The sequence below is a fragment of the Vigna unguiculata genome, chromosome 9 (assembly GCF_037176805.1).
Source record: "Vigna unguiculata cultivar grain cowpea cultivar isolate G323 ecotype 2 chromosome 9, ASM3717680v1, whole genome shotgun sequence".
Classification (NCBI taxonomy): domain Eukaryota; kingdom Viridiplantae; phylum Streptophyta; class Magnoliopsida; order Fabales; family Fabaceae; genus Vigna; species Vigna unguiculata.
In genome coordinates this window covers 46,224,195-46,250,049 of record NC_140800.1, presented here as the reverse complement: position 1 = coordinate 46,250,049, position 25,855 = coordinate 46,224,195, and the positions used below count along the sequence as shown (strand labels likewise).

At 34.8% G+C, this 25,855-nt stretch overlaps 3 protein-coding genes across 4 annotated transcripts; all 3 read right to left on the bottom strand.

Annotated features, from left to right (window-relative positions):
- Positions 1 to 3,178: 3,178 nt before the first annotated feature.
- LOC114162136 (fructose-bisphosphate aldolase 1, chloroplastic-like) lies at positions 3,179 to 5,197 on the bottom strand. Its single transcript, XM_028045922.2, has 6 exons — positions 4,951 to 5,197; positions 4,573 to 4,842; positions 4,372 to 4,481; positions 4,051 to 4,141; positions 3,658 to 3,927; positions 3,179 to 3,571 (listed from the first exon to the last, which is right to left on the bottom strand). Exons 1-6 carry the CDS (start codon positions 5,113 to 5,115, stop codon positions 3,293 to 3,295), a joined length of 1,185 nt encoding a protein of 394 aa, XP_027901723.1. The 5' UTR covers positions 5,116 to 5,197; the 3' UTR covers positions 3,179 to 3,292.
- Positions 5,198 to 6,629: 1,432 nt separating this feature from the next.
- LOC114162379 (endoglucanase 24-like) lies at positions 6,630 to 10,396 on the bottom strand. The gene is made up of 4 exons (XM_028046250.2): positions 9,864 to 10,396; positions 8,408 to 8,707; positions 7,766 to 7,927; positions 6,630 to 7,621 (listed from the first exon to the last, which is right to left on the bottom strand). The coding sequence occupies exons 1-4, from the start codon at positions 10,269 to 10,271 to the stop codon at positions 7,016 to 7,018; spliced, it is 1,476 nt and encodes a 491-aa protein (XP_027902051.1). The 5' UTR covers positions 10,272 to 10,396; the 3' UTR covers positions 6,630 to 7,015.
- A 2,859-nt stretch (positions 10,397 to 13,255) lies between these two features.
- Positions 13,256 to 24,615, bottom strand: LOC114163874 (zinc finger CCCH domain-containing protein 19-like). 2 transcript variants are annotated; one of them, XM_028048248.2, is made up of 11 exons: positions 23,546 to 24,615; positions 23,356 to 23,435; positions 21,586 to 21,770; positions 17,930 to 18,851; positions 17,717 to 17,844; positions 17,008 to 17,067; positions 16,878 to 16,928; positions 16,415 to 16,485; positions 15,514 to 15,668; positions 14,246 to 15,424; positions 13,256 to 14,020 (listed from the first exon to the last, which is right to left on the bottom strand). In XM_028048248.2, the coding sequence occupies exons 1-11, from the start codon at positions 24,286 to 24,288 to the stop codon at positions 13,404 to 13,406; spliced, it is 4,191 nt and encodes a 1,396-aa protein (XP_027904049.1). In that variant the 5' UTR covers positions 24,289 to 24,615; the 3' UTR covers positions 13,256 to 13,403. The 2 variants fall into 2 exon arrangements, with proteins under 2 accessions (XP_027904049.1, XP_027904048.2); XM_028048247.2 differs by having other exon boundaries at positions 13,256 to 15,424; positions 23,546 to 24,614.
- Between the last annotated feature and the right edge of the window lie 1,240 nt (positions 24,616 to 25,855).

Here is a 25,855-nt window from a genome sequence, read left to right as displayed (position 1 = left end):
AGTCGCCTTTTTTCCTAACACAGTTAACACACATAATCAATTACACAACTATATTACTGTTTCAGAGCAGAGGAGCATAAACAAGTTAATGAAACTAAAATTAAAAGTTACATAAATATATTAAAAAAATAATAATAGTATGGAAGAAAAATAAAAAATGAAAAAGTTACCACACCCTATCTTGCAGCCATGGATCCGGCAAGAATACAAAAACTTGGTCCTTCATTTTTTTTTTAAATTTTAATTTGATTTTGAATTTTACAACTTTAATTTTGATAAAAATTAAAGAAATTTAACGAAAAGTATCACACTGCATCGATCGAGACCAAGTTAAAATTTAAAAATATTATACGACCAATTTGATATTTTTAGACAATAACAAAGACCAAAAAAGTAATTAAACCAAAAATAAAAAAAAAATGAACGAAAGAATTAAACCTCAAATATTAATATAAATGATGGAAAATAAAACAGAAACTAAAAATAGATGAAAAAAATTAATAAAATGGGCTACACATTATTTGTTAAATTTTGTAGTAACTATTTTGAAAATATACTAACAATTATTTATGATGTATTAATCGTGTAATTTTTTTTCCACCCAAGTATAAAAGATAAAAAGAAAATCTAAAATCTTATATGAATTTAGACTATCTTTAACCTTATACATTATTCACATTATTTTTTGTTTCCTTTCATATTATAAAAAAAAGTTGATAAATTTTTTCCACAATTAAAAGTTTTTTTTTCAAACCAATGGTTATGAGATAGAATATACTTTAGTGAGTGTTAGATGGCCCTTAATCTTACCGTTTAGTATGATTTCAAAAGATTAATCTCTCACTTGCTGAGTAGATACTTTCGCTCTGAGAGAAAAGAGTAATATGCTGCTCCCACCTTTTTTTCAATAGCTAGTAACCATTAGAAAAAGAAAATGTTTATACTCTAATTAAGACTATGGCTTAAAATGTGTAGAGAGAATGAAAATATGTTTTCTGTAATACTGACAGACCCACCAAAAATTTATGAAACTTCTTTCATGGAACCCTAAATCCATCCATCATCTATGAAATCAATGATAATACTATATGAATGCCGTCGATTAGCCAAGTTTAGAATACACCTTTAGATGTAATAATAAAACATGAAAATAATTTATTAAATAATACTATATGATTTTACTAAAATTTCAGAAATTACTTATAAAAAGAAAAAAATATAACTGCACACATACTTAAATACCAAACTACCAAACTTAATAAATTTATCATATATATATATATTGTTAGGAATCTAAGTGTGAGTCTAAGTTTCACATTGGATAGAAATGAGAGAGTAGAGCACTATATAAGGATAAAGACCCATACAATCATAGTCTTAAAGTTTTGGGTTGAGAGTGATGTCAATATCTGATATGGTTGGGTTCAGGTGTCATTGATGTAGTATCTTTCGAGTGAAACTCCCTCTCTAAACCTAACAAATGATATGTGAATGTTAGCATTATAAACTATAAATATAATAAAGAAACAAAAAATATAAATTTATGTCAAATTTAAACAAAATATTTTAAAATAACTATTTTAACAACTAATAATTATATTATAAAGGATAAAATAAAAATAAAAATGTATTCAAAAATAATTTTTTTTAGATATAAGTATAAATTAGATATGATTAAATGAAAGTATCGAAGGTCATAATTTGTGTGTATGTGTGGGTGGGTAGTCCCTTTGCAGTAATAGTCCATTTGGTTGGGACAATAACATAAAGAAATTGACCTTGTATCTACCTGTTGCAGTTACCTTGTTTGAAGAAGTTTAATTACTAATTAAGTATCTGAGTAGCTTGTTAATGAATCCATAATTAACATCCCTTCCTGCACCACATGCAAAAGTGTCATGGCTTAAGATAATAATAAAGTGTAAAACTTAATATAAAGAGACTTTGAAAAAGGTCCACTTCCATTCCATTCCATTCCATTAGTTATTGCGTAAATTACGTAACTTTTGCTTCATTTTGGGCCATTATCAAATAATTAATAGGCAATTTAAGTGGCAAATTTATTTCATTATGTTTCCTTCCTTTCGGCCTTGTATGATATTAGCAATCTACAAGTATTTCATCATAATTTTAAATTAAAATTGTAAAATGCTATCATCATTATAAACAAATTATTTGCGTTTTAAAAATTATAACAAATAAAATGCATTCTCTTTGCTAAAAAAGCAAACATTTTTATCTTGTTCTATCAAATAAACTAAAAACAAGATTTTTGAAATTAATTGAAAGATTGCGAAATTAACCATTTCGTAATCTCTTTCTTCATTTGTCACTTTTCATGTCTTCTTTTAAGTGTTCTTACCATTACTCTATTCTTTGTTTGTTTGTTCATGCAGGTCCAATAAGCCCAACAAGCTGATTAAAATGTTGTTGCAACTTCTCATTCGTTAGGTTGATGCATGGTTGCTAAAAACTGTAAATGGAGAACAATGAGATTACAAGATAGAGATCTAGAAACTCTAGTTCTTCTACTTGTAAAATATATTTTTTCAATCTCAGAGGTTAAAATGTAAAAAAGATACTGACATAAAAGTTGTTCTTTCTTTTAACTAGGACAGAAAATTCAGATTTATATGATGGCGCAATTGGTTTGATTGCCCAATTCAGAGTTAAGTAAAAAGTACATAATGAATTTGTTTGAATGAGTGCAGATGATGGTGCATTTGGAAAATCACAGGGGACAAATTTCTTGTACAACTTGCTCTTATAAGTTTTAATAAGTTGTCGTTTCAAATAAAAACAATTGCTCATGTAAGTATATGTTTCATTTATTTGAAAAGAAAAATTTTACTCCCATTTCTTAATTTTCATCTTTTGTTTTCTGATCTAAAATAGTGTGAGTGATTGATTCTTTAGAAAATAAATAGTGATAATTTTCGTCTTTTATTTTCTGATCTAAAATAGTGTGAGTGATTGATTCTTTAAAAAATAAATAGTGATACATTAATGTAATTTAACGTGATTAATTGATTCTTTTAAATAAAAAATAATAGTATATTAATTAACGATTTATAATAAGATGATGAAAATCAAAAATAAAATAGTATAATTAGATTTGTACAGACGGAAGACATATTTGAATGGGGGACGTCGAAGTGCAAGATTCGAATTTGGATGGCGAGAAGTTCATTCATTAAGTTGAAAAGGTACGAGTAATCAATATGAATAAAAATAGTGTTCAAGACCATAAAAAGCACAACACAATTTAGAGAGATTAATGTGTATGACAATCTTAGTAGACGTAGCCTTTGACGAACATCCCCTTAGCGGCTTCATCGGTTTCACCTTCTCCTGTGTACTTTCCAAGCTGAGCGAGAGAGTTGGACTTGGCACGGAAAAGAAGTGCGTCTTGTGCTGCTTTAACGTTCTCTGGACGCCCTCCCCATGTCTTCAAGCACGTGTTTTGGAGTGCTCTGGCGTAGGAGAACGACACGTGCCATGGGTTCGGAGACTGGTTCATCGCGTTCAAGTTCAACGTTGCTTCAACCTCAGACTGTCCACCGGACAAAAACTGCACAACACAACTTTGGTTACTGCATGAACCAATGTTTTTTTTTACCAACATAACATCCAATGTTTTTGTTTTTCAGCTCTTACCATGATTCCAGGGACAGCAGGTGGGATTCTCCTGTGAAGGAGCTTGAGGGTGTAGTCAGAAACTTGCTCAGGAGTGGCCCTATCCTTGGACTCAGCTCCTGGAGTAACCATGCTGGGCTTCAAGAGAATACCCTCAAACAGCACATTGTTCTCAGCAAGGTAGAAGAAAACCTCAGCCCACACCTTTTGCGCTACTTCGAATGTCCTGTCAATGCCATGTTCACCATCAAGCAAGATCTCTGGCTCTACAATGGGGACCAACCCGTTCTCCTAATTCATCGCATTACACAAAAAACAAATCAATCACTCTAATTACAAGAATAATAACACAAGGTACACCGAAATAGAATACCTCTCATAATTATCAAATATTTGAATGATTTTGTTTGTTACCTGTGAAATGGCAGCATAGCGAGCTAGACCCCAGGCAGCTTCCTTCACTGCCAAAGCAGAGGGGCCGTTGGGGATGCTCACAACAGTACGCCTATAGTGTAAGAGATTAAACACAAATTAAATTAAAGTTTAGCGAGTGTTAGAATCTGATGATTTTATTTGTCTGTTTTGGTATTCTGTTAGTTTGTTAATGGTAGCAGCATTATCTTTTCATTTTCGGTTTTTAGTATTTTCATTCTCCACTCACTCTGTTTCTTTGAGTAGTAGCATAGGTTTTCTAACAGTGAGATGTGGAAATTGTCAAGGACGATAAACACTCACCATTTGGCGAAACGGGCACCTTGAGTGTAGTATGCAGCTGAGCGAGACGCAAGACCATCCAGACCTTGGCACCATGACTCATCGTTGGAACCAGCCAGAGGCACCAGACCCTACATGATGAAACCACTAATATATTAACATTCATACACACACTGGTAAAGTGAATAAGAGTGAGATTAACTTGAAGTTGAAGTTGGTTACCTTATCGACCTTGATACCGGGAACGATGTTCTGTTGAAGAAGAACGTCTACGATCTTGTCTCCGTCAACGGTGGATTGGTAGAGAGTTTCTTCGAAGAGAATGGCGCCGGAGATGTATTGACCAAGACCGGGTGCTGTGACAAGTAGGGTACGGTACGCTTGACGGTTAGCCTCGGTGTTCTCCAACCCAATCGACGCCAAACGCTTCCCGCAGGTTGCATTTGACTCATCCATCGCCAAAATTCCACGCCCCGGCGAGGCCACTGTTTTCTACACTCACATCATCATCAATCAAAACCGTTATTACTCAACACAACTAATAACAATCAAGTTAGATTAGATATTGGTAACGTAATGTGTAATTTATATATAATATACCGCGGTTTTGACGAGCTCATCGGCGTAGGAAGCTCTGACGGTGAAAGCGGGGTTGCATCTGAGAACCGATAGCGGCGGAGTGTGGCGGAGGGTCTGAGCTTTGACCCACTCGCACTTGTCGATAACCGGAGATGACTTGAGAAGAGTGGCGGAAGCAGAGGCCATTGTTGAATGTGTGCTACTACAATCTTATCTCAGCCACCACCAACCTTTCTACCACACATCAAATCCCTCTCTCTGCTTTTATAAGTGTGGAATTCATCTCTCTTTTGAGGTGAGGCTCCTCGCTTGACACGTGGATGATAATCTCTGCTCACATCGCTTCCCCCTACGTGGTTCAGATGCATGCTTTTTTTCTCACCTCCAAACGCCGAGATATTTTCTGCTCTTGTCCTCTTTCGATTTCACAAAACCTTGGTGCTTTCTGTGCAGTGGTGCAGATTCAACGACTCCATCGTTCCTTTTCCATCGTTCATATTAGGAGAGTGACAATTGTTTTCTTTTGTTTAGCAGTAATTATAAAAATGTTAAACGTGAGAGAGTGCGTCAAAAGAATTGGAGCCTTTGAATAACATTGGGAAGAAAGTGAAGGGGTCGATTTCAGGCTTTTTGATGTTGGAATGGAAGAAGAGTTATAGAGAGGAAGATTGTTTTTCCTAATTTGTCATCACGTTTTGAAGAAGACAGGAATGCTAGAATAGAAAAGCTGTGTGGCGCTGGGAGGGCTTAGGAGCATCCTAATTTCTCTTCACTTTTTTTTTTCTCCATAACAAAATGAGAAATAATAAATTCAGAACTCTTTTTTTTTTTTCACTTAGCAACCTTTTTGTAATAACATAATAATAATAATAATACCTCAATCAGTAAAAAATATTTTAATAAAGAACTAAGTATGTGATGGTTTATATAACTAATATTGATTATCATATCAATGTTTAAAAAACATCGCTCAAATACTCTTTGGGTTGTGTGGCCCACTAAAACAAGCCCAATTTTTTATATTAGACTTAATTCTTGGTCATGTCAAGGTAGAAAAAAAAAAGGTGCTTCAAACTCTCGTTTTAGACCTGTAACCAAAAACTTATTTGATTTTGGTATTTATATTTTTTTAAATATATTTTTAATTCCTATATTTTTTTTATCACACTTGCTCTTATTTCTCATATTTTTATATTAATAAATTTAATCATTAAACTCAATAAAATGTGTAAATTCTGTTTTTTTTTTCAAGTGTGATTGTCAAAAGTTCACTTTAAATAGAACGCACAGCTGATTTCACAGTTCTTTAAAAAAAAAACTTGACAGATTATAATCAAATTAAAAATGTGATTTAATTATGTTTTTAGTCTATTGAATTCTTTTCTCAATCTGTAATTTAAAAAGTTCATTTTAGTTTCTAATACTAAATTTTAGAGATTAACAATTTTTTTAATCATGATATACAATAAATATTTTAATTTTCAGAAACTAAAAATATAATTAAGTCTTAAAAGTATAGACGCAATGACCTATGTATTGTGAAAAACATACACGCGTAATTGTTGGTGAGTAACTATTTTGGATTTGAACTGGTGAATGAATCCATTTATGTTACAGTTCATAGTTTAGTGGATGCGTAATTGTTGAATCGCGTTAACTATTTTGGAGGGCTCTCAGTACAGAGGAATCCACAAAATCACTGTAAATGAAGCCACGCGTATGATTTTCCAAATAATCATGATCAGAAATCATAAACCCATACATTGTTATGTGTTGAGAAAAAAAAAAAAAAAACCAAGAAAGAAAAATCCATAGTATGACAAACTCACTCGTATTTCTTGGTAAAAGCAAGAAATAAGAGAAAAAAAGAAAAGAAAAACAGATTGCAGTTGTCGAGCGTTTTGCTCTTCATCCATCCCGGCGAAAAAGTCAGGAACAGCTTCTGGGACTTAAAATTGTGTAACATTTTCCTCCTATGTATCCAACACAAGGCAAGCCTCTTCACTCTTGCTTTTCTAAAGATGAGAGACATCTTTTCTGTATATCTTTTGTTATTTACAAAAAAGGTAGCAATTATAGTTAGGAATCATGGATTGGGATTAGCAACAAAGTATGCTAAGATCCCAACGAATGGTGCATTAATGTATGTGGTTGGTTCGGACTTCCTAAAATCAGCCCTATCATCCCCATAGAGATCATCTTCTCCTGGTCCTCCAACAATGGCTCCCACCAGAACATTAGGATTAGGATTGGAGGAGTTGAAGTAGATTGAGCCTTCTTTGCAGGCAATGACTTGAGGATGGTCCTTGATGGAGGGTAAAGAGGAGCCACGATGGTGAATACGCTGTGGATACTTGCTGCCATACCCAACCATGTACGACATACCCATTGGGTTATCGCCCAAAATGTAATCAACTTGCTTCTTAGCAAGTTGGCGAAGTGTTTGTGCATTAACATACATGTTCCCACAATTGATGGTTTGTGAAGTGCGTGATAGGTAATTAGCGTAAACCAATTCAAGGAAAGCAATTGAGGTTGCATGCTGCAAGTTGCTACCCCCTGGTCTGTATATGAGTCCACCGGGAGTGTACTCTATGTGTGAGCTTGATGTTTCGGGTATCAGCGTGCACAGAAAACTCTCTGCCGAAGTCTTGTAGGAATCAAGAGATAGTACATTTCCTTCTAGAACTTCCTAAAATTGGGAATTTTTGTTAGTGAAGAGACATAATTAGCATTTACTTGAATGCGAATATTGTGGGAATGATATATATCAGAATTTATAATTTGTCATTTGAAGAGTAATTGTATTTATTGCAAGGGTAAATGGGAGACTGACCTTAGAGACAAGAACATTAAGGCCGGCATGCTTGTTGTCCCAACCGAACTCATTTATATTTTCTTCAGCACCGAGCGTTTTGCCATTGCTTTGAATGTAATTCAGGAAATTGTCGTCTTGAGTGGCCCTTCTTAGCCATGCGGCTCCCCATAACAATTCGTCCTGTTCTTGTTAAGTATATCACAATTGACATGTCAAAATCCCACTGATTCCAATCACTCAATTTGTCACAATACATGCATATAATAAATACACAGATATTGCTTATAAATAGTATGATATTTGCCCAATATAGTTTCATGCTGACTGAAAAGTGGTCACAGCATGTCCCTTTGAAGCCGTCCCAAAGATTGTCATGACCCATGTTAAGAGCAAACAAGTAATTTTTAGTTATTAAATAAAGTTAAAATGGATTTAGTTTTTAACACTGATGGGGACCAACAAATGAACAAAGAATTAGCACAGAATTAGATGTGAATTGTCTTAATCTTTTGATTGTCCTGTGTAAATAAATATATGTGAATTGTGGATAAATTGTTTTCATAGCCTTGTGGGCCGAAACTTGCAAACAATAATTATTATGATCCATTGCATCTAAAAGGAAAAGGCAAAGCCATTGAAAGTAACAAGTGAATTAATTACCTGATATCCATCGAAGTCGCAATAATATGGGCAGACACCATCCCTAACATCAGCATTGTCACTGTAGGCACCTCTATAGTTATCTGCAAGTTGAAATGCCTTGACAGCATTTCGTAGCAAAGTCTCTGAATAAGCAGGATCCGATGAACGAAACGCCATGGACGAAGCAGCTAGTGCCGCAGCAGTTTCACCAGCCACATCTGAGGCTGGGTTCGGTGCATCAACAGCGTACACAGTCCTTCTTGTGTCCATGTCCTCTGGTCTTTCCCAACAGTTGTGATCAGAGATTGGATCACCTACCTACACCCACACATGCATACATACATTCTTAATTAACTCTCATTAGTCGGTTCTTTATTTTTAGTTACTCGTTAGTTCACGGGAATTGAACACACTAATATTCTTTCAAGAAAAATAAATTAATTAATTAAATTTGGCGTTATGAATTCAGGAGAGGACAGTTGATAAGCCGTGAAACTCACGGACTTCGAGAAACGGTGCACTCGTGCATCACCAAAAAGACAAAGACAAATAATTAACAAATAATACTCCTACTTTTTAATGTTATTCTATGAAATCTTACGTGAGAAAAATAAAAATGAAACGGACACCGCGAAAAGTTCTTGCATTATCTTCCCCCACAACCTCCCAAACACACCATTTAGTTTACGAAAAATCAATATAAATTTCACTTAATCAATAATTTAATGATTAATATTTTTAATAAAGTAAATATATTATCTAAAACAATATATTTTCAAGCGTAGTGCTGAAGTTTACCATACTTTGGTAAATAGAAAAGTGATCAATATTTCTATAACAAGTGGTGAATTTGATTATAAATAAACAAACAAAATGAAAAGTGAAGCCATTACTGAATCAACTGAAATGAGCAGATAGAAATAAATAAGTGCAGGGTGATTTAAGAGAGAGTGATACTAGCACTATTCTTTTTTTTTATCTCAATAATAAAAGTATTCTTCTAATGTCTCTTCGTAACACTTGTCGTGATCATAACTAACTAACAAATAATCTTATAGATATCACAGTATCAACCCATAAAAAATACATGAGCCTGAAATCCTATCAACAAAATGCTACTCCTAAGCGTGCAAATGATTATGACGTAAAACTACATTTTAAAAGTTTAGATACTGAAGACTCGTGAATATATATTTACATAAACTATCGATTATGTAACGAGAAAGAACGAAAACTGACACTCGTTAAAATAAAATATGGATTATATTAAATAGGTAAAAATAAATAAATAGATTAATAAAGTACATTATGAATTGGTAAAAAGAAGGAGATGGAAGGGGCACCCATCCATACATGCGCCCGTGATCCATGGACCCATTACGAATAAGGAGAATTTACGAAACAGCCATTGGCATAAAACGTTGGGCAGAAATGAAATAAAGTAAAATGGAGGTTTGTTGATTTAGTTAGTTACCTGAACGAAAATGCGGTTGGGCTGAGAAACGGTTTTGAGCAGATAATCGGTAGCCCAACGGATTGCGACCAGCGCGTTTCTGTGCTCGTCGGGAGGCATCATGTCTCCGAATTCGATGACACTCCAGGAGAGCATTGTGGTGGTGAATGCCATCGGAAAGCCGAACTTGACGTTGTCGCCGGCGTCGTAGTAGCCGCCGGTGAGGTCGACGTTGTAGGTCCAGCCGTCGCCGAGACCCGAATTGGCGCGCCACTGCATTCTCTGGTCCTGCGGCAAGAATCCGGAGCGTTGCCCCTCGAAGAAGAGGATTGCCTTGGACAATGCCTGCTGGTAATCGTGAGCAGTGACGGAGAGAGAGGGGAGAAGGAGAAGAAGAAGAAGAAATGGGAAAAGGTTGGAAAGTGCCATTGTTGGGTGCGATGGTTAGTTAACCGTGGGAAGTGGGTGTTATTTATAATGCAGAGGTGGTAGAGAGGGAGTCACGGGGTGAAAACTTGAAAGCAAAGTTTGGAGAAAGGAACAGAGTAAGAGAGAGAGAGAGAGAGAGAGAGAGAGAGAGAGAGAGAAATTTGGAGGGAAGAAGAAGAAGAAGAAGAAGAGTATGTATGTGTGCGTTGAGAGCGCCGACAGTGAAAGTAGAGAGTGTCAGTGAGGTCACATGCAAACAGAAACAGTACTGGGGAGAAGAAGAGAAGAGAGGTGTGGGAGCTTTTATTTCTGGTGGGTCCCTTTCCATTTTTTTTTTCTTTTTTTAATTCACTTTTATTCTTAAACAGGAATCTCTTCATGCATTAACCCACTTCTCTCTTGTCTCTTCCTAATTTTTTTTAAATGATATATTAGTACTAGAATTTTTTTTTTACATTTATTTTATATTATTTCTCATTATTTTTTTAAATATAAAAGTAAATGTTGTTAAAATATTTTACCTCGATAAAAATTGTGGAATGATAATAGAATAGAATTCAAATGTATCATATAAACTTTTTTTTTTTTCATTTTCTATTCTCTGCATCCATCTTAATTACGCTCCTTCTGTTACATTCTCCTACATTTATTTCTTGAAAAGAAATAAATGTAATATAACATTAAAAACAAAGGTTCATGTATACACATTCAATATATATATAATGGTAATCCGGATACCTATTTACTGTATAAACGCAACTTTCTCAACACCAGAGTCATTATCATTGAATACTTTACCGTTCAAAATTGTATACATTTATTGTAATCATAAAGAATTTTCAATGACCTAATATATTATTTCCAAACATGATATATATTTTCATTTTATTTCCAAAAATTAAATATATTTCATTTTATTTATGAAAATAAAATATATTTTACTGTATTTTTAAGTCAGTGTAAATATGGTGACTCCAGTAATGACAACATTTATTTTTTTTCACTAGTAGTTAACATTTAAATGATTGTTTGAATTATCGCTCAATTGACTTAAGTTCACTTGAGTGATAATGGTTTGCTTAATCTACGAGTTCATGACTTGAATGGGGTGAATTAAGTAAGTGTATCTCACTCAATTCATAAGTGAAAAATGTTGTCCACATGTCTTCTTATTATGCACATTTGATGAAAGTTACTTACCATAGTTAAGTTTCTAACTTTTGAAGTATTTTAATAACTTTAAAAGATAAAACTCTATAAAGAAAAGTAGTGAAACTTAGGGGTTCATCCCTCTATACCCGACAATGAAAAACGAGTGAATATTCTACAAAGTATTTATCGTAAAAACATTCTGTGTTAAGTATGTCTCCTATAAATACAAGAGGCAATAATATTGTAAACATCAAATGTTAACATATATGTAAAGAATGTTGTATAAGACATTATGTATGGAAGTAGTTAAATTGAAGTTGAGTAGATTTTGTGATAAAGAAGTTAAGAAGTTAGTGCGTTTGGTGCAGAGGATGATTCCAAAGGGACAAAAATATACTTATCTCTTCATCCAAGACAACCGAAAGAGACAATGCCCATTATTTTTGGTTCTTTAATTTAATCCTTCTCAACCAAAAGCCACTGAACATAGCAATAAAATGGAATTGGTTCTTCTCATTTTGCTGCAGCACTCAAAGAATTTTAGTAACTTTAGAACCCAGGTTGCACCCCCACCATTTTTTTCTTCTTTTTTCCTTTTTAAGATTTCTCACCATGAATTATTTTATTTGTTTCTAACAGTTATTTGTACGCATTTATATTTTCAAGGGAATAAATAGTATTTTTTTTATATAAACACAAAATAAAAGGTAACACCAACGCGACATAATATGGTAGTTTTCATATTTATTTACGAAGAGATGATTGTTATGCACGCCATCAAAGATATCGGTTAACATATAATTACTCACTATTTATAACAAATATTATAAATTGTTATTATGATTAAAGTTAATTATCACAGTTATATACTGTTTGTTAATTACAAAAGATTTATAATAGTATTATTAGGTTATATTTTTCATATGTGCGGTTATATTCATTTAAGATATTATGGTGATTTTATACATATAAGATATTTGACATTATTTTTATTTCTGATATCTTAAGATAAGAGTGTTATGAGTTTTTATTTTTATATAATGTTTAACTTTGTTTATTAAATTTAATATGAGACTTTTAACTTACATTTAGACTATTTCTGACAAGTATTATAAATTATTATTTTAACTTCAAGTGTGTTTAAATAATTTTATTATAGTCAAAGACTGAATTTGAAATATTATTTATTTTAAAATTTAGAGATTCATCACAAGTTTAACTTTTATAAGACATGTGAGAAGTTGATTTTGACAAAAACTTTTAAATGATAGAAACTTTTAAACTTATCAAAATAATACTTATTCAAAATATCAAGACATTGCAAATATAGTTATAGATTATGTCGGGTTGAAGTTTAAAACATTACCTAAATTGACTAAATTCTCTATTATTAAGCTAATATCAATTAATGTACTAGAAAAAATTACTTAAAAAACAAAAGATCAAGCAATTTCTTTTAATAAAAGCTAGCATGCAATTATAAATGTTTTTATTTTCTTTTACTTTTTTTAAATTTGTTCCAATGAAAAAAAAAAACTAATTTCAATTTTAAGTGAAAACTAAGTAATCAAAAACATATTTACCACTATTTTAAAATACATCTGTGTCTAAATGTTAGGTCAGCCTTTAAAATCGATGACCATCGCCTTTAGAACTATTCCAAGTCAAAACATGTTCTAATGCTTTTCCGCAATAAAACGATTTTTGGCAAAAGAAAAACGTAATGTCCTCAACTATGTTTCATTATCAATAATCTAAATGCCAGTTCAACTTCTTCAACTACTTAACTCTCTCATAAGGCAACTCCAAGAAACACAGCCACAAAAAGACAATAGGCAAGGCAAGGCAAATAAAGAAGATACTACAATGCACAAGTTCTACATACATGACGCATCCTTGTACAACGTTTAGCCATGAAATTGCAAAATACTGTACAGTAAGAGATGTTTCTCTGACACTAATTTAATTAGAGCCCTACAACTAATTGTGTAGAAAATCACAAGAATCCCCCTTCCTGCAATGTCCACTCTCATGATACTTGCAAACTCCTCGTTGTCCCCCGAAAGGAGGCCTGGAAGGAGCTCCTCTGCCAAAGGATGATTGCCTGTTCCATGATTTACCACCATAACCAGAATCTCTACTTTGGGTACCTCGATCCCCTTGGTTAGGGAACCGCTCTCCATTATGACTTTGCTCATTTACCCACACGCCTGGATTCCCTGCTGGTGGAACCCAAACAGGATTGGCATTTCCAGGTGGTAGACCCTGACCAGGCCCAGCCCAACCTGCATTCACATTTACATGGGAACGGCCTTGACCAGGCCCAACCCAGCCAGCTGCATTCACTGGAGGTAGCCCCTGACTAGGGGCAGCCCATCCTGGATTTGAATTTCCTGGTGCTGGCCCTTGCGCAGGCATCCAGTTTGCGTTCATATTGGCAGCAGCCCAGTTCATATTCTGATTTCCTGGCATGGCCATCCCCCAAGGCAGATTGGGTGGAGCTGGAGAAGGAGCTGTGATGTTTGGCTGACTACTTGAAGCTGGTGGTCTCCAAGGCTCGGGTGTATTCATGCCCAGAAATCCAGGTGTGGGTAAACCTGCAGATGGATTTCCAGTGTTAAAAGAGGCAGTGTTCTGCACAGATGAAGCATCAACCCAGGGGCCATGGGATGCTGGCTGGGCAGGCATAGTAGCAGGGTTTGGTTGGGATGATACACCTCCCCAAGCCTGCAGTTCTGGAATTGGAGCCCCAGCAGAACCCCACCCTTGAGCTTCTGCATGAGAGTTGTGGCTACGCACAACCTGGTTTTGCATATTTGTACCTGCCATTTTGAGGTCAAGCCCTGAAGGCAGAACAGGTGCCACCGGTGCTGGTTGAGGATGTAACCTAGAATTATCTGAAGATGCTGAACTAATACCGGGTTGTGATGAGCCTTTTTCAGGATTTTGCACTACCAAAGAGGCCTGCAAACCTCCATGATTGCCTGGGAATGAATTTCCTACTAGAGACCCAGGCAACTGGACAGGTGTTGGTGACCATTTATTTTCAAAAGCCTGCCCCTTAGTCACACCAGGGGTAGTCTGAGGTGTAGGTGAAGGAAGATTTGTTGTTTCATTTCTACTACCAGCATCAGAACTCCAGCCGTTTGCAGGGTTCTTGGGGACCTCAACAGCCAATGGAGAGGTTCTACTTGCTATAGAATTCATATTATCTTTAGATCTCCAACTTCCTACTGTTGTTTGTCCCGGAGAACCCAGAGTACCATGTGAATTCAGAGATCCACTATTTTGATCAAATGTTGGTCTTTCTCCAGCTTGACCTTCCATACCCTGTGCAGACTTCCTAGAGTACGAGGCTGGGTAATGTAAATCATGCACCTTTTGAGCCTTCTCCACCATCGATGGTTCTTTAGCAAAATTCCCTGCCAAGGCATCTGTCACGAGTATAGAATCATCTTGCTTCTCAGTGGTTCTCCAAACCCTCAAATCAGCGGGAAAGTATCCTGTGTTGCTCCATTTACGTAACTGCACCATAGAAAATGGTCCCTGAATTTTTCCAGAAGGATCCTGGTAATGCCACATCTTTTCAGTTTCATTAATTTTCAAAGCTGAAGGAGTTATTCCAGCGGAAGATGGTGCTGCAGAAGCTTCCAATACAGCAGTAGAGAAAGAATCAGATGTTACCAATGACTGGGTACTTTTAGCACCACTTTCCAAGCTTGAAGAGAGTTTTTGCCTCTCCCAGCTATTAGATAGTTGTGATTCCCTATCTCTTCCCTGGTGCAAATGAGTATCATTCAGTACCTCGTTAACATTAGAAGCATTTTCACCTTTGATTGAAAAACCCTTATTGGACAAATTTCTGCTAAGCTCCTGATTCGCATTTGAATAATTCCTCGTTCCACTCCAAGAATCATTTGAAATAGAAACACTTCTAGGAGAAGCAATATCTCTCCCCCTCCTTCCAAAGGAAGTAGACCCTCTAGGTCTCATGAAGTTTTCTGCAGACGTAGAAAAAAAAAGGAGTTTTCAAGCCCAAACTTAATTTTATTTGGTGAATTCTACAAGTTCAAACTGTTCTAACAACTACCTCGTCTTTTATCGTCCATTTCATCTTCGTCTTCTTCAGATTCATAACTGGGATCCATGTTTGGATCCACGTGTATCTCTGGAATTTCCTCTAACCTACGTTGACGTTCTTCAGGTGTCTTCAAAAGCTGCAGTTTCTCTACACATTCTCTAAGCGTGAGAGCATTAGGTCAAGGATCAAGCCAAAATTAAACTATTTTGTCAATTTAACATAATTACAAAAAAAAAATGTTTGCTGCAAATAATATGATAACTATATTATAAACTAGTAGGGGCACCAAATATTACCTGTAGGACAAAAAATTTAAAATGATTATTATCCATTTAAATCCAAAGACTGGACCAAGATAGCATAAAAAGACAATGAAAAATCCTTACGTGGAAATTGTTAAATATCACCACATCGAACACAAAAATTGCAAGAGAATTCTTTCAAAGCATTTATCCAACCAACCATCCATTTAACTGAATAAAGCCAGACAAGTTTTTAGACTTCATATACAATAGACAAATCAACTTTAATTTATTTATTTTGCGTACGTTTCACCAGGAAGTTAAGCTCCTCAAGCCAGTACAGAGCAGTTAATAATTTATAATTTACGGATGAACTTTACTAAGAATTTATGAATTATCCATTCCAAATTTATATGGAGCTGTAGCAACAACAAATTTATAGAAGGGACATACAAAAACAATCCACAGATTTCTATCTCTACATCCTGTTAATGCCATGGATGGGTGTTATAAACAAGACTGAAAGTCGAACGTTAAATTGGAGGAAAGGAAATCAAGCAATGACACTAGAAGTCAAAATACGTCAAGGAAACGAAAAGCAACAAGGACAAAATACGGCCAGATATATCATTATACGTATTTGAAAATTAGATAAAAGAAAAGGATATTCTTTTCGGCGTCCTTTCTCACTGGCTCTATCACGGAGATGACTCAGCCGCACTATCTCAGTTTCTAGCCACTGTATTACAAATATAACCAGTTGAAATAGATTACAAATACCAGTAAATATATTTCAAAATTCACAGATAAGAGGTTGAGTAAAAGACAGTATATCATTAAGAAATGAAATGCAGATGCAAATTGGAGGATGTAACCAGAGACAGATCAGATGATTTTCTCAACAGTCTTGTTAAACAGGAATTGAGTTCTCATTAATTTAATGACAGTTAGCATATTCACAGAAGAAAACTATACATCGATAAAACTGAATTTGTTAAATTGACAATCATTCTCTTGAATACATCAAACAAATCATGGTATAAACGACACACTGAGAAATTAGAAATTTTAGAAAAGATGCGTAAGAAAACACATCACAGGTCCAAATAAAGTGTACAGAAAGCAACTTACATCTTTTACTCTAACTGCCTGAAGCACCAGTGCTTTGTCCTGTATGTCACCCTAGAAGAATAAATTTTAGTCATCAGAACAAAGTATAACATCTGATACCTGAAAGTGAGTGTATTGAACATAAAATTACCACAGTTAGCCGATTTATGAGACCACACTTAATGCTTTGGCGGAGACGTTTGCATTCATCCTAACAGAAAACCAATCAATGTCTTAAAGAAGGAAATACATTAATTAATCTATGCAAAAGTTTAATTTGTTTAGATTATCAATTCTGAGAGAATCTAAAATACACAAATAATTAATTCCCACCATCATATGGTTAAGATTCTACTACCAAATTAGTCATCCAAAGATTCGTTTATCACTTTCACCTCATTAGTCACCTACAGATTTTGTCAGCAAATTAGTCCCCAAAAATCTAAAGCATCAACACATTCATCACTATGAAGGATTGAAGTGGTGGATACAAAAGGAGAAATCAAGTGTTTTCAAGGGACTAACTTGGTGTAGGTTTCTATTGCAAAAAAGTACTATGGCACACTCATTTTGAGACCCAATTTAAAGACTGACTCCATGGTTAAAAAGAATGGCTGTAATATTGTCCCTGTAGCCTACTTTTGACCAATTGAAGCAACCAGCAAGTATAGTTGATTATCAAATAGAATGTCACCCTTCATTCAATTAGATTGTTCTAGAGTTTGGGGGTCCATATGACCATTATCATGCCATGTTTTAAAGTGAGTAAGATACTACTTTTAAAGTAAATTATTTTAATTAAGCATAACAGAATATCTTAAAAAAAAAATGGAAAGATAAAACTGCTGTTATTGAATCACCTCTGTGAACTCCTGATTTGAGATAATATCAATAGATACAATCTCTGTCTTGTTTAAATTTAAGATTTCTAGCAACGTATCTGTCATCCTTTTACCAACTTTATATGGCTCTGCTGCTTTGCATGTACCTGACCGCGTAGATAATTAAAAAAAAAAATTAAGTTTATTCTATATTGCACATATCAATTGCAATAATGTTATCTAGATATTTACCTACAACCTGAACCAGCCTATATAAGTCTTGCTTCTGACCACTGCCAGAAATTCTTATTCTCACAAAAGAACCAACAACTTTATCGTGAAACTTCTCTGTATCTTCAAGTAGATCTTCAACCAGATTTCGTCGGAGATAAATTAAATTAATATTATGGTTATCAATAGCTGCATAATCATCAACATTAGTTTGAAGTCCTCTGTCATCACCCTTTTTGCGATTTTTACGCTTCTTATCTTTACCAGCTTTCATATATGAATTGGGATTCCCATCTCCTTCCAAATGACTAATTTCAGTGTCAACAACACTTCCCTGCAGATCTTCGGCCTGAGAATCCTCTTTCAGAAGGAAATGGGACTCAAGAAGCTTTAACATCTCGAAATGTCCCACTCTTGGTTTACCAAAAAGATTTTGAAGTCTTGCATCACATATAATCTGACTTTTTCGGCGAGGATCTCGAAGCTTATTTCTTTTAATATACTCAAGCAAAAGAGCCTGCACATCAAACTGAGATAAAACAGATTTGTCTCCATTTCTCATGTGCATAACAAACTCCAGAAGCTCTTTTGAAGCCCACTCAAAGCTGTCATCTCCTGATGGCCCATCAGCACCGGACACTGTCACGGCACCATTCGAATTTCCTTCTTTGGAACGGGGCCTACCCCGTTTCTTTGCCTTTCTTCTTTTAGGGCGATTCGAATCATTTTCATAGGAGCTATCAGAATCTGATCCTCTATCATTAGTGGCATCAAAAAGTTCATCCGGTGATTCCTCCTTAGAATGAAGCATATCAGATCCCTTCCAAGGGTTTTTAGCTTGAGTGATTTCATCAAATGTTAGAGATAGTTTTTCTTTTAGATCTATGTAGTAGTCCTTGAAGAGATACTCCCAGCTGTTTTTGTCATCAAAATCTACTTGTCCCTGCACCAAGCATGAAAAGTAATTATTACTATAAAAAGGTAGATGTCCGGTTTAAAATCCTTATAATATATCTATATTTTATGTATAAAATATACTACTCATCAGTGACACGTTAAACTCTAACTGAATCAGGGGAGCCAGTTACATATCAAACTCTAACTGAGTTAGGGTAGCCACTAGCAGACCTTGCGTATATAAACATCCAGTTGGCAAAAGGAACTACTTTACAATGACTACACCAGACATTACTTTTGCTCCTTCCAATTGACTTATGGGGATGTTGTTAGGTACAATAAGACTGCATCAGGTGAAGGGCTACAGGCTATACTGAATGAAGATGACAGTTATTGTGAACTTGTTGAAAGAAACTTGGTGTCATGGAAAATCAGAAGAGCAAAAAGTTGTTGAAAGATTCAAAGCAAAGGCCATGTACCACACCATGGAAGAATCAACCACTGAACATCAACATATGTGGAAAAAGTCGTTGTTTTAGGAGCTTCAAGACAACCAAAGTCTTTCCTGAGATAATCACAACTATAGAGATTGACAGTCATTTTGTGAAATGAAAGGTTCATTCAACTGAAAAGAACAGCCTTGCCTTTGTCGACTCCAACAACCAGTTAACTAAAAGATATATTCATTAAATCCCCCTTAAATGACTTCAAGTTATTTCATTCATAAATAAGTTTGCAAATTTGGTACATATAGGCTCCTAAATAGCGAGGAATGTTAGGGTTTAACACATACGTCTTAAACTCTTATACTTCATGCGTACATTGTATTATTTCTCAAAATTATTCGGTATTGTAATCTATATTGTAACATAAATAGGAAACCGCCAACAATTAGAGTAAACAGTCACATTTTAATACGATTAGAAAAAGATCTTTTTGAACCAAGCAATTTTCAACCATGTATCAATATTTAAATTCTATATTATGGATCTCCAATCCCCCAATAAAACGGAAAAAGTAAGATCTCCGCATCCATCTGTTTTTAACCACCATAGTCATCAATATTAGATAGAAGCCAGCACCAAAAATGCTATAACTGGATACCAGATATTCGAATTACCATAATTCTGAAGACTATAGATACAAGTTAAATTAATATTACACATAAATGTTCAGAAATATAAAAAGAGACTTAAATATGTATTTTGTTCCTAAAAGTTATTGAGTTTAGATTTTGCTCCCTAAAAAGTTTACATTCCTATAAAATTTGAAATCACTCCTTTTAGTTCGTATAAAATGTGTGAATTTTAGTTTTAGCACCAGAAAAAAAAAAATCTTCGATTTTCATCCCACCAAACTTATCAATAACTGTTTTCAGTTCATAATATTCATTTTAAGATAGATGAGACATTTATTTCACGAACTTTTAAGAGTTTTTTAGATGACAGATGTCGACACTATATTACAACACTAGCATTTGTGACTTGGAAGATGATTCATCTTTTTGTTCAAGACATAAGTAGTTAGTTAGTGTCATATAACAGTGTGAATCAAACGTAATTTTCAATTTTGAATGGATCAATACCAGAACTCACTCATTTTTTTCAGGAAGTAAAACTATATTTAAGCCTATTGGAAAAATAAGGAAAGTGAAAGATGTATTTATAATTAACAATTAGAATTCACGTTCTTAAACAAAACATACATGTGAATAATAAAAAAAATATATGGGTTTGATTACTCATTTGATCACTTCAATTACAAAATTTTTTCCTCCTCAGTACCCATACTTAACATCTTTTTTTAGTCTCTATACATATCATCTGTAATCCCTTATAGGCCTTAGACATATCATTTTAATCTCACACGAGGACTAAACGGATTAAAAATTATAAGCAGGGACAAAAAAAAGGATGTTTTGTAACTATAGGGACTAAATAAGTAATTAAAACAATTAAACAATCGTAAGCCTCCAAGTGGATGAAACTAAGACAACTTCAAGTGTTACAAATGAAGTCGTACAAAAAAAGGACAATCACAATAGAAGGGGGCCATCAGTTGAACAGAATGAGGACTTGGATACACAAAAGAAACAGAAGGATGAGTGATATAACAGAGGCAGGGCAAATCCATGAACCTGTCCTAGACTTCTGTGAGAACTCGAGAGAAAAGAATAGAGAATGAGTTACCAATTGACAGAACAGAAGTGGGAAAATATAGAGGCGGGTATGCCAAGGCTTTGCAAAAGTTGCGGAGCTTGGGTGGCAAAAAAACAGTGAGCATTTGGGTATTAGTAGGTTTGTGTTGAAACAGGAAGGAGAGCATTGCATATAGCAACCTGATTGGTTAGGAATTAAGAAGTTTGAATGATAAAACATACTTTATGAAGCAATTTTGGCCACAGCTAAGGAGAATTTGATAGGTTAGTAAAACATCGCTTTGGAAAAGGTGTCTAAAACCCATCATGGTTGCACAACTATAGCACATAAAATGCTGCAATTTTGGCCATGATTGCTGCTGTGATAGCCTTTACTGAAATCCACTCCATTATGTGAGCCTTGTATTGCACAATATTGCCATGTTAATATGCAAGTACAGGAATGTGCGAAAATTCTAAAGTGTAACCCAAGATAAAACCAGGGAGAGAAGTTAGCAACAGTAGGAGTAAATACTAAAATAACAGACAATACCACTTTGAAACTGCATGAAGCATGGCACAAAGATAAAAACTTGTCATATTTTCAAATAACAAGAAAGAGAGGTAGGAAGGGATGTTGTACCACATTGCTTCCCTGCACATTCTGTTCAATCAACATTACAGTTCTCATGCATGTCTCACAAAATCCCTTGTTTCCCCTGACACATAAGATAACAGCGTCTTTGATGCATCCCTTGCACAGAGAAAAAGTACATGTATAGCACATATAGTTTGCATTCTTCTCACAGTTGCTGCAAAGATGCCAACCTGGGGTCATGTGAAGATCAAACATATGCGAAGTCAGATACAGTAAAGCAATGTATTGCAAAGATGATTTGCAAGTCTGATACCCTAGGATTCAAAATAAGTTCAATTATGCTTAGAAAAAAACATACAAAATTTAATATCAATAACTGTTCCTGCCAAACAAGGTTGTCAAAACAAATAATAAAAAAGGGGAGAAGCGTGACCATTCATTAAAGTGCATTGAAGTTTAACAATTACACTCCAAAGATAAAGTGTACTGATGAGAGAAATTTGCCACAGAATTGATCATAATTTAGTGATTTAGAATCTTTCTAACTTGTCCAATCAAATACAAAAAGAAATAGAATTAGCATAGCACAATAACAGAAACCGTCTTAAAGAATTGATAGTGATACTAGTAATACACCTTGCAACCCAAATAGCAAATATCAATAACCAAGACATGAGGAATTCATGCAAATTTGATCCCATGCCGCCCTTAAAATAATCCATGTAACGAAACAAATTCTAAAATGAGAACTGTTTGGACATTTACCTAAGGACATCTAGGACTCAAAAACCGTGTATAAACAAACATAAACAGTATGGATTGTTTCATGAATTGTACTTGGTTGATCAACAAAATGAGTTCAGAAACGGATTTGTGGTCGGTTGATCATGTGAAAATAAAACTAATAGACACTCGAGTGCAAAAAGTGTGTCAAATGGAAGATAGTTTAACAAAAAAAGGGTAGAGGAAAACCTTAAAATCATTAAAAGAAACCATTAATGGATCCCAGATTTTATAGAAAAAATGTTATTTGATAGAGTGCAATGGAACTAACTGAGTTCATATAGATAATAACACCTAGTGGGAGAAGGTTACTCCACAAAAAAAACCTTCTATCTTATTGAGATCATGCTCAGCTCAAAAAAAGGACACTGTTTCATACTTTTTGTGGAATATTTTACCTAACAACTATGTTCCAGGTGTAAAATGGATTTTGAACCCTATATCATGGCAAGGCCGCTGTGGCACGAAAAAAGATGGTATCAGAAACTCCTCCAATCTTTGAATCCTATGGCAGCTCCGCTTTGCTACCCACTATACAACACTATTGACTACTGTGTAGCAGGCACTGGTACCCTAAAAGCCTAGCCAAAATTGCAGTTGTGAGCTATGTTTTTAAAACCTCAAATTTAATTTATATATAGTACCGATGCAAAACATATTTTACACATGCATCCAACAATATTTGACAGTTTGACGATATGATTTTATTCATTAATGTGATGGCGATAAAGTAAATTCCTATTGGGTGTTTTAGGCCAACAGTATATAGAAAATAATTCATCTTAAAATCTTCAAAGTAACTTCACAGCTTCAAATCTTACGTATCACCTACATGACACCAACAAATATTCAAACTCCAAGCCAGCTGTAAGTTTGATCTCTCCAACCCTTAAAAGATTTCAAAGAATGACAAGGCTACAACACAATTAGCACATGACAGCGAACATCGAACTGACTGACCGTAGAAAAAAGAGAAATTGAACAACCACAACTACAACGCTGAGACAATACAGAATAAGGTATGAAACATACCGCAATTCCACTTTCCCTTTGCTCGAAAGAATGCCTCATCACGATTAACGCAGGAAGGATGGTAAGCCTTGGGACATCCCCTGTTGAACATCAAAGAGATGGCAAGGAATTTCCACAACAAACGTAAAAACAATGGATACAAGTAGAAAAATAAGAAAAATGCGGCCACAAGTACAAAACTCAGAGTCACCTGCGGTCACAGAGCACAAGGTCACCTCCATCAAAGCAAATGAAACAAACATCCTCTTCCGTCTTTTTCCTGGACGCAACTCTCCCTGTAGTCTTAGCATTCTTCCCAGCCCCACGCTTCCTCTTCCCACTACTCACACTCTTCTCCTCCTTCTCCTCTGTATCTTCTGTTTTTGCCATTCCAGCATCAGCATCTTCTTCTCCCTGTTGCTGTTCTTCTTCTTCTTCTTCCTCCTCCTCCTCCTCTTCACCTTGTTGCTGTTCATCTTCTTCCTCATCCACTCCGTGCTGTTGTTTTTCTTCCTCCTCCCCCTCCTCCCCATCCTCCTCCTCCTCCTCCTCTCCTTGTTGCTGTTCGTCTTCTTCGTCTTCCATCAAAGCGTCTTCGTTTGCGTCATCGTCCCCAATTTCGTCCTCTTCCGCATCAATTGCCAAATTCGCTTCCTCTTCGACGTTCTCCATCTCCAACGCCACGTCGTCCACATCGGTGACCTCATTCCCCTTCTCCTCAATTACCTCGTCCATCACTTGCGCTCCGACGCCCTCGTCGGACTCAACCGCCGCCTCCATCGTCGCATCTGGTTCAACAGCGGCGACCTCATGCACGGCGGCGGCGGCGCTCAGCTCCCCCACGGTATCGGGCTCAGGGACTTCCGCGGCGGCGTAGGGGATATCTTGCATGTCGGTGTGGCATTGTGCATCAGAGTGTGATTGGAGTGAAGCTTCGTCATCTTCGGCGTCCATGGAGAACAGAATAGGGATTCCAGGAACAGCAATTTGAATGTTTAATTTATGAGTAAATTAAATAAAATTGAGAAAAATGAAGAGATTTAGGGTGCGTGGAGAGGGTATATAGAAGAAGGTAACAGAAAGGGAATGAGAATGGGATGGAGAAGGGTGCGAATGCAAAGCGAAGTGGTTCTGTGTCGTGTGTTTCCCAAAGACCAAACTATCCTTCATTCCTGCTCAGAATCACCATCTTCCTGCGCCGTGCCCTAGCAATCACAATACCAATAAGTCCACCACCTTTGGCCCGATAACTTGGCCTCAGCTTGCTTTTTGCTACCGTTTCTCAAAACACTTTTTCCTTTCGTTTTCTATTCGCACCTTCCTACCATGTGTTTATACAAATATTTTCTCAGAAAGATATTTATTCAAGTTTTCCTTTGTTAACTTCTTCAATATATTTTTAAAATCACTTAATGAAATGTTCAGTAGCTTTTTTTTATTTTCAAATGTTTTCCTTACGATATGTTTGAATCTTTAATATTACTTTAGATTATTTTGAATTAAATTTTTGTTTATTATACAATTCTTCCTTTTAATGAAATATTATATCTAAATACAAAATCTAATTTAATTTTAACAAATACATCATTAATATGCTACTCTGTTCACATTTCTTGAGTGACTTGAAGATAAGCTGCTCCTCGTGATAACCGAAATAACATTTTAATTACGCTTTGACTATTGTGAAAATTAGTTACATTGCTTTTCGTAATTTATCCAATAATGGTACAAAGATCATAAATACCAGTCTACGACATATAACAAAGAGATGATTAAATGTAATCAATATTTATTTTATAATGAGAATACTTCTTTTACACAATTTTTTTATTTATCATTTATGATATAATTATTAAATAAATTAAAAAAATATCAATATATATAAAGAGAATATCTATTTTTGTTATTTTTGTGTACACAAATTTTAATTTTATTTTGTTTTTTATTATATAATTATTTACATATTGTAGAGATAAACATAATTTATTTAGTTGTCCTGCACAAAAATATATGAAATTGTGAACCTATATAATTAAAAATATAAAATATTTATAATAAATAAAAATTTAAAAGAAATTATAAAAAATGTTGGTAAGTGGATTAATTCACCTTCAACCCGATTTGAACCCGTTTAATCTGTAGGTTAAATAAGTCAGGTTCAATTCAATCCATTTTTAAAAAAAATAATTTTTTTCTCGACCTAACCCAGCTCAAACTTGTAATGAGCCGAATTAGCTCACAAATTGAAACCTATTTGAGATCTCTAACTACAGTATTAAAACTTTTAGTACACTAAAAATTAGTCCATCCAAATTGAACAAAAAATTAGTTTAGATCATCTGACTTATTTCTAAGCTGCATTATTTTTTTTTACCGCACTAACAAAAAATTAGTATTTAAACTAAAATAATAGTTATTGTACATAGTATGATGATTTTTTAAAAGGTTGACTAAGTTATAGGTGGTTATCTTATTTATGAATATATTAAATATTTTACTTCATTTTAACTAAAGTTTGATT

Excerpts from the sequence above, each read along its gene's own strand:
- LOC114162379 (XM_028046250.2), bottom strand. The coding sequence starts at position 10,271 with ATGGCACTTTCCAACCTTTTCCCATTTCTTCTTCTTCTTCTCCTTCTC. Across the intron at positions 8,708-9,863 it reads CCAACCGCATTTTCGTTCAG|GTAGGTGATCCAATCTCTGA; the intron begins GTAACTAACTAA and ends GTGTGGGTGTAG. Across the intron at positions 7,928-8,407 it reads GCGACTTCGATGGATATCAG|GACGAATTGTTATGGGGAGC; the intron begins GTAATTAATTCA and ends TAACAAGAACAG.
- LOC114163874 (XM_028048247.2), bottom strand. The coding sequence starts at position 24,288 with ATGGACGCCGAAGATGACGAAGCTTCACTCCAATCACACTCTGATGCA. Across the intron at positions 17,845-17,929 it reads TAGGCTGGTTCAGGTTGTAG|GTACATGCAAAGCAGCAGAG; the intron begins GTAAATATCTAG and ends CTACGCGGTCAG. Across the intron at positions 16,929-17,007 it reads TCATAAATCGGCTAACTGTG|GGTGACATACAGGACAAAGC; the intron begins GTAATTTTATGT and ends TTATTCTTCTAG.
- LOC114162136 (XM_028045922.2), bottom strand. The coding sequence starts at position 5,115 with ATGGCCTCTGCTTCCGCCACTCTTCTCAAGTCATCTCCGGTTATCGAC. Across the intron at positions 3,928-4,050 it reads GCTATGCTGCCATTTCACAG|GAGAACGGGTTGGTCCCCAT; the intron begins GTAACAAACAAA and ends GCGATGAATTAG. Across the intron at positions 3,572-3,657 it reads CTGCTGTCCCTGGAATCATG|TTTTTGTCCGGTGGACAGTC; the intron begins GTAAGAGCTGAA and ends TGTGTTGTGCAG.